Here is a 13685-nt window from a genome sequence, read left to right as displayed (position 1 = left end):
TAATTTCACGCAATTGCCAAATTACATGGGCACTTGCAATATAACCTCCAACCAAGATTCACTGCGGTTCATCCTGGCCAAAGGTTATTGGCATTATTGAGACATGGCTGACAGAAGATGATGATATAGTTAGTGGGATACAGTATGAAGGGTATAGGGTTTCAGGAAGGATAGAGGGGAAAAGAATGGGAGAAGTATTATTGATGATAGCTGATGAAGTGCAACTGCAGGCCAGTGAGAATAGCACACTCCAGGCACCAACTGGTGCGAGATATTGGTTAGCAAAACAAAATATACAATTAGTTGCTTTTATAGACCAGGAGTTGCAAAGGATGAGGGGGGGGGGTATTAGGCATCAGCAAATAAGTTCAATGATTGAAGGGCAGATACTAAAGAATAATTATCCGAGGCAGCATATAATGGAATGTACTAGGGTTTGAGAGTGCTAGATTTAGTAATTGCATCAGAAAATGTGTCTTGCCAATATGACCACATTGCCACCAACTGATAAGAGTTATCATATGGCCTTGACCCTGGAATGTGTGGAATTTTCAGTTAAGAGAGAGTATCTGTGGAGTTGTAACTAGTGGTAAATATAATAAACTTAAGAGATTGCTTGGATTACTGCCATGGCATGTAAAACTGCAAGGGCTGGATATTGAGAGGGCATGGGATGTGGGAGTGTTTGAGGTAAGTAATGGCAGATTGCATACCTAGAGTCAGGAGAATAAATCATGTGGGGAGTTAAATGGATGAATATCATCATTAAGCTGGAGCTACAAAAAAATATAAAAAATTGTGGAGAGAATTTGAGGAGAACGGTGACCAGCAGATCCATGAGCTGTATGAAGTATAGGCCAGAAGGATAACCAGTGTGGTAAGAAAGGCAAAAGCAGAGTATGAAAGGAAATTTGCAGTGTAGGCCAAAGATAGTCCCAAACAGTTATTTCAATATGTTGCAAGTAAAAGAAAGAATGTTTATGGCAGAATGATTTTAATGAATGCCGATTGTAGGGAGGTAACAGAATTGAGTAACAGAATTCTGTTACCTCCCTACTAAGTAAACATTTTGCAAGAGTATATCATCCATATGGAGATATTTCAGTAACGAGAGAGAGAGGTAAAGACTTATGTAGGAACTGAGGTAAATAAAATGGAGGTGCATAGCATATTACAGAACCTTGATGTGAATACAGCTATGGGATTAGATGGTATACCAGCTTGAGTCTTACATGAAGGTGCTAGGGAATTGTTAGTGCCTTTGACCACAGTTTTTAATCTAAGTCTGCCTCAAGTTAGTCCCAAGGGAGTGGAAAGAGGGAAAAATAGTTCCATTGCATAAAAGAGGCTCCAAGACTGATGATGCAAATTACCAACTGATCAGCAAATCAGGAATTGTTGTTGTCAAGGTACTGGAGAAGTTGGTCAGGAGCAGAATACAGGAATGGATAGACAGAAATGGGATACTGTATGGGGAGGCAACATGGTTTTTTAAAGGGTAGGTCGTTCCTCAGTAACTTGCTCACGTTTTATAATACAGTGACAGCTGAGCTGGATAAAGGTTTACAGGATACTTCTGGACTTTGACAGGATACCACCTGGAATTCTAATCAATAAACTGCAGCACATGGGGATGGATATAAGGTTGGTGAGGTGGATAAGAGGGTGGTTGATGGAGAGATATCAGATAATAGTTTAATTGAATATGCAGATAACATTATGGATCTCCAAAAACTCGTTGACAGAGTATACATAGAAAGCCAGAGAATGGGAATAAATATAAACATCAACAAGACAAAATACATGATCATCAGCAAACATCCAGCCTCATCAATGAAACTGACACTCAATGGGAAAAATATTGATCAAGTGTCAAGATATAAATATCTTGGTTGCTGGCTTAATGAACGGTGGGATCCAGAAATAGATATAAAGACAAGGATTGAAGTTGCACGGCAGTCCTTCATGAAAATGAGAACACTATTCTGCAATAAAGACCTAAACATGGAAGTCAGATGCCGAATGCTGAAATGCTACGTGTGGTCTATTCTGCTCTATGGAGTTGAAACATGGACATTGAAGGCGACAACCATCAAGAAAATCGAAGCCTTTGAGATGTGGCTATACAGAAGAATGCTAAAGATATCATGGACAGAAAAAATTACCAATGAAGATGTCTTAAAATCCATTGGCAAAGCTAAACATCTTGTACAAATAATCAAGAAATGAAAAACATCATATCTTGGACACATCATGAGAAACAGCAAATACCAACTTCTACAAACTATTTTGGTAGGAAGAATTGATGGCAAAGGAACTAGAGGAAGAAAAAGAATATCATGGTTTGACAACATCAAGACGTGGACAGGAAAGAGCAGTGCACAACTGCTCAGATTAGCACAAGAACGCAGTTTGTTTGCCAAGATGGTCGCTGGCCTTCGATAGAAGATAGCACAATAAGAAGAAGTGGATAGGGAGTTAAAGTTTAGAGAGAGTATAAGAGTATATAGAAAAATGGCTAAAACAGCTCATTGAATTACTTTGTTGGAAAGGATAACAGGATAAACTTTGACAAGAAAGGATAACAGGTTATTATTTCTCTTTATTGAGCTTTGATAAGATCCCATCTTGATGACTGGGTGCAGATCTGGTCACTTAGGTTTCTTGGCGATGAGGAAGAGGCAGAGAGGATCCATAGGCAAGTGATCAAGATGGCACAGGTCTATGGAATGAACCTTACAAGAACAGGTTGAAGATTTGTAGATTATACAAATTGGTTGACAGGTGGAAAAGGGGTGATATGATTGAGACATGCAAATTACTGAAGGGTTTTTTACAAGATTAAAACATAGAAAATTTGTCAGAGTTGGTCTGGTGGTGGGAGAACTAGGGGTCATCCTTGGAAACTGAGCAAGAGCATAGTTAACAACGGTATTAGAAGTAAATTTTTTGCTTATCGAGCAGTGAATGAGTGGAATAGGTTGCCAGAGTCTGTTGTGAATACCATGACTCTGAATGAGTTCAATGCAAAGTATGATAGATACTGTGAAAATGTTGGATAGTGCTTGGCATAATGTTTAGGTCCTTCCTCGATCAGTCTGTTAGAACTCCATGGAGTTACCCATAATAATAACAACATACATTCTTCTAAGCAGTTTGGGAGAAGTTATATTTTATTTAAAGACAAATAATTATAAAAGTTTTTTTTTTTTAATATTTAGATTATAATAAATTGTAAACATGTAAAACAATTTTCATTATTAAATACATTTTTAGATATGAATCTAGCATGCACCTAGTAGAAACAAAAATTGAAATTTTCATCATTTTTCAAAAATTTTAAATAGAAATTTTCAGTAATAAAAAAAGTTTAACGAGAGGAACAAAACGGTTTCATTCATTCATTTGGTGAAATGTTGTTCTGTAATGGGACTTCATGTTAAGATGATGATTTCATTTGATTTATTTTGAGTTCCACAAGTGCAGAAAATCCAGTACATGCATGCACGGGTGATGAAACAATCACTGAGGACAATTGAAATCTAAGATAATGAATTTATGAATGATTCTGAAATTTAGCAGTGTTCCAATCTTGTGGTTGGAACTATTTGAATTAAAACATTTGTTATAATCACTTATAACCATGTGGTCGGAACACTATCATGGCATCAACTAGATACAGCCCTGATGGAGTTCAGTTATGTATGTCATGAGACACTAGACTCCACTTATCTGTAACAAAATGGTGACAGAAATATAAAAGTTTTAAAAAAAGGTGCATCATACCCCTAAAGACCATTGGCCTACCTATACTATCTCCTGATTTTATGTCAGATTATCTTCCTGCCTCTTTGAATTCTAACTGCTGACTTACAACTCAAATATAGACTGTATTGCTTCAATATAATGTCCTATTTGTATGATATAATTATAGTTTTTGAAATAGCTTTTCTCTTGGCATCTTGTCACATGCCTTTTCCAGATCTGTAAACTTAAATACTAGTACTTGTTATATTCCAAACTTTGACCTTCAGTAAATCTCAGAGAAAATCATTTGGCATAGATGTCTATTGAGTAAGGAAGTTGGGATACATCTTCATAATGAGAAATCAATTATTGCAGAAACACCTTACAAACCATAAACATGTTTGCTATTGCTCACAGAACAAAACTACCATCTTGATAAAATCATAACTTTCATACCCTGGTGAGATTTTATCATGACACAAGAAATATTTACTTATAACAGTCTTGCCATAAATACTGTTATTACAACTTACTGTTACAGCTGTACAGGTTAACATGCAGTGGAGAGATTATGAGAACCGTGTAGCTGTAATAGCACTTCACAAGGTTGGAATGCAGATACCTGTTATTTTCAACACGCTAAAAGCACTTGGGATCAGTTGGATGTTTGTGTATCAGACTATTACCCATTATAACAACATAGAAGATGTATCTGACCACCAAAGAACAGGTTGACCATGCTGCATTAGGATTCAATGGCTTGTGAGGACTGTTAAGGCATGCCTTTGCTGTAATCCTGTGAGAACGCAGAGAGTTATGTTGTGAGAGATGAATGTTTCACAGAGAATGGTGTCATGTGTACTAACTGTTGACCTGGGGATGCGAGCCTATCGTCATTCTACTGGACACTTCTTAACACCACAACTTATTCAGTAGAGGGTGATAAAATCAAAGGTACTTCTCCAGCAGTATGCAAACAACAGACACAGAGATATTTTCTTCACTGATGAGAAGATTTTCACAATTGAAGAGTCATTTAACTGCCAAAACAAGCAGGTATCTTCCCCAGATGGTTGCACAAGCACATGCCATAACAGCCAGGATTCAGAGAGATCATCACTCTGCGTCAGTGATGGTTTGGTGGGGAGTGATATTGGGGATCCAAGTTGCATTTCTGTGAGAAAGGGATCAAAACCTCCACCAAAGTGTATCGAGACACCATGCTGGAACCTGTGGTACGATCCCTGAACAACACATTGTTTCATGGTAGGTAGTAGACCTTCCAACAGGACTCTGCCTCTGCAATAGTGGTTGGAGGCAAATGTGCCCAACCACATATCACCATCTGATTGGCTGTCTGGAAGTCCCTATCTTAATCTGTTGGACTTTGAATTGTGGCCAGAGCTTGAGAGAATAGTCTGCAAGAAATGACACCCCAACATTACCACCCTGAAGGTGGATTTAGAGTGAGTAATGGCAGCATTTCTATTGGATGTTGTGAGTGCCAGCATCGATATCATGTGGCCTCAAAGGCTTTGGGCATGTGTGAAGGCAAAAGGGAGATATTTCGAACATTGAGTGCCACATATGCACATTATACATGTGGTTTATGTGTGCTGAAAGCTGTAAATAATTTACCGATAGATTAAAGATTTATTGAATCTTTATATTTATAAAGATTAAAGTTGATTATTTATGGCTAGATTAGGTACATGCATGCACATGCACACACACACACACACACAGGAATTTTGTATATGAATATTTTCTATATAATTTGACTTTATACCGTGGTAACATTTTGATTGTTACCAGGGTATGAAACCAAGAAATTATATTCTTGGTTTTAATCCTTTACCCAAGGAAGCAAAACAATGTTTCAGTCATGTAAAATGGTAGGCATAATAAGAAGGGCCACTATCCAGGCTGGTTTTGACCTTTATTGAGGTCTCATCAGTGGGAGCCAGTCCTGGGAGAGATTGTATATCTCATATACAAGTAGCCAAAAGGTGCTAGACCTTATTAATAAAATGGATGAGAGAAAGATGTTGAAAGTTTTTTTTACCTTGGTTCTACTATATTAAAGATACCAAGAAATTATACACTTGGTTTTAATCCTTTGCACATGAAGTATATTCGCATCTGAGCTACTTGTATATTAGAGGCTAATGACTTCACATCACTTGCCTTAGTATGTAATGCAAAGCAGACACACACACCCTTTCGGACAAAACTGGTCTGAGTAGTGGCCCTTCCCATAATAGGAAGAGCCACTACCCCCAGACCAGTTTTGACCTTTATTGAGGTCTCATCAGCAGGAGCCAGACCCAGGATATATATGTCCTGTTATATATATATCCAGGATATATATATATATATATATATATATATATATATATATATATATATATATATATATATATATATATATATATATATATATATATATATGACTTTATTACTTTAACCTTGGTATCTCTCCCAGGTCTGACTCCCACTGATGAGACCTTAATAAAGGTTGAAACAGGTCTGGGTAGTGGCCCTTCCTATTATGCATAGTATTTTACATGTCCAAAAGGGTGTGTGTGCCTTGCATTATGGGATACTACATACTAAGGCAAGTGATGTGAAATCATTATCCTCTATATACAAGTAGCTCAGACGTGAATATATTTCATGTGCAAAATAGTGTTTTGCTTCCTTGGGTAAAAGATTAAAACCAAGTATATAATTTTTTTGGTATCTTTAATGTATAGTAGAACCAAGGTAAAAAAAAAAAAAAAACTTTCGCCATATATATATATATATATATTGGAAATCTTGTCACATTTCATTGAGCTAGCTATTGCACAATATGAATTTCATAAGGGGAAAGTTCAAGTTAGATGGTAAGCTGTGCCATGCACTAATTTATAATGATCTTCAAGGACTGTATTGTACAGACTTAGACTTCAGTTACTTTGCTACTTCTGAGAAGGTAGCTCAAGTATCAGAGTTAGTGACAGAGGCTTTGTGATTGTAGAATCTATAGCATACTGGTACTTAAGGAGGAAAGTACCTATGGATATTTTTCTTGAAAAGCTAGAGGTTGTTGGGTAGCAGTCTGTGAGGAAGACTGTTCCTGAGAATAGAATGTTTTAACATTTTTAGTTGAAAGTGGAGGAATAGTAGATGCCAGATAGTACTGTAGCATCCATTAAAATACCTGTAGAAGAGACATAAGACTGAGAGATTATCTAATGTGGCACTTTTGGGTGAATTGTTGATAGAAGGATCTGCAAAACACTTTCCTCTGAGTAGCATCACAGATTTTTATGGAGACTGGGTCACCACCTCCAAACATGAAAATGGTATTTTGAGGTTGGGAAGATTTGGGATTTGTACAGTTAATTATCTGGAAAGGCGAAAAATTGCATTTTGAAAAGAAAACAATGTCAAGTTTTTTGAGCCTGAGAAAAACTATTGATATGTTTTTGCCAGGAAAGGCTATAATGAATGCCAGTCCAAGAAAAGAAATCCAATTCTATCTCTAGTGATTTGTGTTTATCATAGGTAAGAAAAGATGAATTGAAATCTTTGTTGCTAGAATAAATTTTTCTAGAAAATTTATTCTAGAGATAAATTTTCTAGAAAGAGGTAGGATTATATTTTAGTAGTCTTGAAAGTGAGGAGGTTATCCATGCCTTATTGATGGTATTATAAATGTCTGTGTTTAAAAGGCATTAGTTAGATATCGACGTCTACAATGTTTGTACAGTTGAAGTTTGTCATATAGATTTGTTAGGAAAATGGAGCATTCCATCATGGAAACTGCTGGCATTGAGAAATGGTATAGGAGAAACAGGTCAGATGAACAGACATTCATGCATTGGTGGAGAGGTCTGAAGAGAAACTGTTTACAGACAGTAGCAGGTAAACAAAGGGATGGCAAATTGCTAAGCTGGTGTTAATGATGGACATCAAATGATCTGAAATGTTATGAGCAGACTGTTAATCATGAGTGAAAAGTTGCATCACCTATCAGAAATTAGAATGTTCTGATTTGTTGCTTAATAAATAAATAATGTAGAACCTTGAATAGTATCAGTGAATAATCAAATCATACTGCTCATGATGTAGAAGCTGAAATAAAGATTTTATGTTTGCTGGCCTTGTTTGCCATAGTAGATAACATCCTTTCTCTCTATCCAGTAAGTCATGGGTTTGAATCCCAGTGCAGTCATGAACGTTTGCAAATTTCTTTAGGTGGGAGATGAATTTCATCACAGCTGGAAGGGCTTGAAAAAGTTCTTTTTTGTCTCTAGAGCAACAGTTCCAAAATATCTAAAGACCTAACAAGGAACTTTTAGTGCCTTCTTTTCAAGGGATACTTTCTGAGCACTAAGCAGTGTATCATGGTGGTATGTTTTCTGCTGTTAACCATGATTTTCATTAAATTTTAAGAAACATGAGTTTTCTCTTGACCAGTTAAATGTTAAATCTTCATAATTTTTCTCTCTATCTGTGTGTGTGTGTATCATTGTTTTTGATTTTTGTTATATTTTAAGGATGCTGTTCATGCTTGGAGTGGAGGATTAGACCATCAAGTTAAAGTCTTTGATTTTAACTCCAGCTCAGGTTGAGTAAAGAATTATTTCATTCTATATTATTGACTAATTTTTATGATATTTATAAATACATTCTTTTAGTTAAATTTTCATTGTATACTCAAATGTATTTATACTGTGTTTTAATTTTGATACACAGCTTAATGCATGAGTTAATTTCACAGATAAATACAAAAATAGGGTCAAGAAGATTACTTATTTTCTTGTGCATCTAAATTATGCAAATTTTAATTTAATTTTGCATTTTTTGCCATTTCAAATATTGCATATAAAATAGTTACTTCTCACTGTTGCAGATATTTTGTTTAACTAGTTTGCATACTATTATAAACTGCCAAAATACCCCATAACTGCATTACCATTTTTTTCAGCTCACAATATTGTAGAGAGTGAAAAACTAAAAATTCACAACACTGGACTTCATTTATATGATCAGTATCAAAATCCATATTGTTTTAAATATACCTGTTCAAGTCAGTTTCATGGTTTACACTTGTAACAAAAATTATATAGAATTATTGAAAAACTACAATATATTTTATCCAATGTTACATGGACATCATCAGGGAGATGGACTATTAAATATATCAAAATAATGAGTCATAAATCATGTGCATATTAACTTGTGTCTTGGCTTCAGCTGAAGTATGTGAGTTCAAAAGAACAGTGTAGTAAGTTGTGTAGATTATTATTGTTTTTTTATATAAAAAAGAACTTAAACAATTAACAGTGATCACTTGCCAAAACTTGGATATTGGCATACAGTCTGATCAGGTTCGGATAATTTATTAGCATTTCGCATGTTTCAAAAGAAAAGAAAAGATAATTGAATTTGAACATGCTTGAGAGAAGTTTTTTCTGGTTCAAAAGAATTCTGTGCCTAGTGGCAGTAGCGTGAGAAGCAAGGCCAGAGTTGTCAGATTCCAAAAATGTAATATAGTCTGGATGTTCTTGAATTGTACTAAAGGCAGAACAGAGACTCATGACAGGAGACACAAACTGTCACGCCTCTCCTTAAACCTGTTAACAGACAAAGCACTCACAACTGACACTGGCAACCCATTTGATTTATTCATCACTCTCTAAGCAAAAACATCTAGTACTCACACCCTTACTAACCACGCCTTTACTCAACTTCCAAGGATAACCTCTTACTCTGCACCCTCTAGCCAAGTTATGAAACATTTCCACTGCATCAATGCTATTAAACCCTTTAAGTAATTTAAATGTTTCTATCATATCCCCTCTTTTTTGCCTGTCAACTTCTGCAATCCATACACTCTCAATCTATCCTCATAGGAAACATTCCACAAACTACTCACCATCTTGATCACTTGCTTCTGAATCCTCTCCACTACTTCCTCATCCTCCAAGAAACCCAGGAGACCAGACATGATCATAGTAATTAAGATGTGGACATATCAAGCCCTTATAAAGAAGAATAACTTTCTTTTCTCTACTTGTTAGTGTGTTCTTCAATAGCCAAATAATCTTATGAACAACCTTAGCAATACAATATGCCTTCTAAACTTCAACTCTCTGTCTTGCTTCATCCAACAACTCTTTCACATCCTCCCTCTAGAATATTTTCACTTCTCGGATCATTAGTACCAACCAAGAAAATTAGTTCTTTCACCTTACGTTTCTGCATCTGTATGGGATGACTAATATCACAAATTTTGTACCAGGGAAATATGGTTTGGTTATATTTTTGTTAAGTATATTCATCTGATCATAGTCTCCATACATAATTTCTCCTTACCTTGTTTTTGTTGTTTGTTCACGTGATCTCGATTCTTACTTTGGACCACCTGCTTCTTTCTCTTTTCAGCCATGCTAATCTCTTGCCACCTCTGCAACGTTTCCATTTTGCACTTTGTCCTGTGAAGGTATAACATGCAAGCATGCTCTTTTCTTATTTAGGTCCATTTTGTTCTCCTGTATTTCCACTGATATCCGTTCAGTATTAATTCTGACATTAGCATTTTTCTATTCTACTGTCGATACTGCTATCCAACTGGCACTCGCTCTTGAAACACTTAATACACAGTCACTTACCAATTTCGCTCTCCTTCCACATATCCTTTAACTTTCATGACAAATACATCTCACATGCACTGTACAAAATCAAATAAATTCAAATTATTCAGCAACGACATCTTTGCCACCATTGCTTTACCACACATTGGTGACTTACCGACAATATCATATCTAAACAAAAATACAAGATTTGCTTACAAACTAATTAAATTAAATTTATGCGTATGTGTCACCGAATGAGACATACTTATGGGAAAAAAAATCTACAGTTAACCTAATATTAATAATTAAATATGAAAAAATTACTTATCTTTCAGCTGCACTAATAACTAATAATATGCCACCTCACAGTAATCAATGTTGAAGGATAACTTAATAGGCAGTGTACAATTAGTCAACACAAGCTTATTAATGATGGCTTAAAACTACAATACTTACTATACTCAGTTTGTATATATAATATTGTACATTCACACTCCATTATAAAGTTATGTGCATAATCTGAAGCTATAAAGCAAACTCTTGGCAAAAACATCTTGAATTAATGTAGAAAGTTTTTTACCTTGGGTATAATATATGTTAAAGATGCCAAGCTATTTTAAACCTGGTTTTACTCCATTTCCCAAGTAAGCAAACAGACAAATAAATCAAGTTTGCGCCTACATGTATTGCAAGTCTAGGTGACCCATAAAGTAGTACAAGTCTAGGCAACTTGTGGTAAAGGTGGAATAAGCTCTGATCACTATTCTTAATATTTACCCATAATGCAAAACCCATCTCCTTGAGAAGATGTATGATGCTATGCATTAAAGGCAAGGGGCCACTACTCAGACCGGTTTCGACCTTTATTGAGCTCTCATCAGTGGGAGCCAGGCTTAGAAATACCAAGGTTAAGTAATACAGAGCTTATAAGTATTTTACCAAAACAAGTTACCATAAGGTGCTTTGACCTTATTAAATAAAAATATCAGGATGAGAGATAGATGGTAACTTGTTTTGGTAAAATACTTATAAGCTCTGTATTACTTAACCTTGGTATTTTTAAGCCTGGCTCCCACTGATGAGACCTCAATAAAGGTCGAAACCGGTCTGGGTAGTGGCCCCTTGCCTTTAATGCATAGCATCATACATCTCCTCAAGGAGATGGGCTTTGCATTAAGGGTAAATATTAAGAATAGTGATCAGAGCTTATTCCACCTATACCACAAATTGCCTAGACTTGTACTACTTTACGGGTCACCTAGACTTGCAATACATGCAGGCGCAAACTTGACTTATTTGTCTGTTTGCTTACTTGGGAAAGGGAGTAAAACCAGTTTTAAAATAGCTTGGCATCTTTAACATATATTATACCCAAGGTAAAAAATTAATAAGGTCAAAGCACCTTATGGTAACTTGTTTTGGTAAAATACTTATAAGCTCTGTATTACTTAACTTTGGTATTTTTTTACATTCTTGATTACAACATCCTGATTTGAATGGCATACATTAATCTCCCTTATAGAATACGGTACTTCTTAAATCCCCTATTTTCAATTTTTTTTTTTAAACAAAAAGTATTTTGTAAAATACTTATAAGCTCTGTATTACTTAACCTTGGTATTTCTAAGCCTGGCTCCCACTGATGAGACCTCAATAAAAGTCGAAACCGGTCTGGGTAGTAGCCCTTGCCTTTAATGCATAGCATCATACATCTCCTCAAGGAGATGGGCTTTGCATTAAGGGTAAATATTAAGAATAGTGATCAGAGCTTATTCCACCTTTACCATGAGTTGCCTAGACTTGTACTACTTTAGGGTCACCTAGACTTGCAATACATCCAGGCGCAAACTTGACTTATTTGTCTGTTTGATTTGGAAATGGAGTAAAACCAGGTTTAAAATAGCTTGGCATCTTTAACATCTTGAATTAATTCATTGTATATTAGTGAATTAGTTAACATATCCAATTCTGGTATCAGAATTGGAGATTCTAATCTCAGCTCTTTACTTTATGCAGATGAGTTTATACCTGAAATAAATCCATTACAAGTCTTTGCGGTTTGCTTTGCTAATTAAATTGAATAACTTTTTGTAAGAAATTTGGCATGAAAATCAGCAGTTGAAAGAGAGAGTGAGAATGAAAACAGACAGGAACATTGAAAATGTCAGCTACTTCCTGAATGAACTTCTAGAACAAGTGAAGCAATCAAGCTGTTAGATTTAATTTTTAGGGAAGATGTCAAATTAAATATTGAAATGGACAACAGAATTAGCAAAGGCTATATATAGTCAACTGAATAAATGTATATCAAACCAGTTTTAGCTTTATGGATCTGAGCTAGGTTTATGAATAATACATTTGATCATTGAATGGAGACTGCAGATATGAGAGTTGTGAGAAAAATTAGGGCAGTAAAAAGATAGTATCCATGGGTGGATACTATCTTAAAAATGAAGATATTGGCATGGTGCTCATTATGTGTTAGCATTCAGGAATGTGTGAGTGGAGCTAATCTCACATAGTGGATCACTTAAACAAAGGGAAGGTTAGTAACACAGATGCTTGATGTCATGATAGTAGGGAAAAGATTCAGAGTAAGACCAAAATCGAGATGGATTGATGCAGTAAGAAGGTGCCTTAGAAGAATGAAATATAAAATCGGATAATATTGTAGTTCTGAAAGATAACTAATTTTCAAGACAATTGTTGATAAAAATTTAGTAATATTAGTTCTTCATGTTTTACTGTCATAGTATCCTGTACACTTTTTGAGAATACATTTCATGAATTTAATGATGATGACCTATATCTTAACTTAAATAATTGATAGTTTGTGTGTGTATGGGTGGGTGGGTGGGTGGGTGAAAGAGAGAGACACTAAATTTATCTAGGCAGCTAGAGATTAAAAAAAAAAAATCAGTTCTTGACTATTTTGATAGTTAATAATAAACTAGCAAAATTAAGAAATGATACAATAGTGATTTTGAACATTATTTAATCATAGGAGATATCACATTACCGCCAGAATGGATAAAGAAAAGAAAATCAAATGATAATTAGTACTTATCCTTTATAAAATAGGAATGAATAATTGAAATACACTAACAAAAATCACCGATTGAAAGACAAGCGATTTTCATAAAATGAAATCTTTATTAGTAAAACTTTTGTCTCTGTATCACAGGTATCATCAGCAAAAAAAAAAAAAAGTACCATAAATATTACATTAACATCTTAAAAGAAGATGACAGCTTTAGTGAGGTAACAGATGATCAGTTAATTCCTTTTGTTTAAAAAAAAAATTGAAAA

At 35.1% G+C, this 13685-nt stretch overlaps 1 protein-coding gene across 1 annotated transcript in view; it reads left to right on the top strand.

The window, feature by feature from the left end:
• Bub3 (mitotic checkpoint protein Bub3) overlaps window positions 1–13685 on the top strand; it is a 94862-nt gene that overhangs the window by 22917 nt on the left and 58260 nt on the right. Inside the window, exon 3 of the mRNA XM_090392387.1 lies at window positions 8295–8364. Coding sequence (XP_090248513.1) covers window positions 8295–8364 — 70 coding nt within the window. The remainder of the gene's footprint in view (window positions 1–8294; window positions 8365–13685) is intronic.

The sequence above is a fragment of the Typopeltis vanoorti genome, chromosome 5 (assembly GCF_054136105.1).
Source record: "Typopeltis vanoorti isolate ZY-2024b chromosome 5, IOZ_Tvanoo_1.0, whole genome shotgun sequence".
NCBI classification, from domain to species: domain Eukaryota; kingdom Metazoa; phylum Arthropoda; class Arachnida; order Uropygi; family Thelyphonidae; genus Typopeltis; species Typopeltis vanoorti.
Note: the sequence above shows the minus strand (reverse complement) of the source record. Positions and strands in the feature narration are given on the sequence as shown.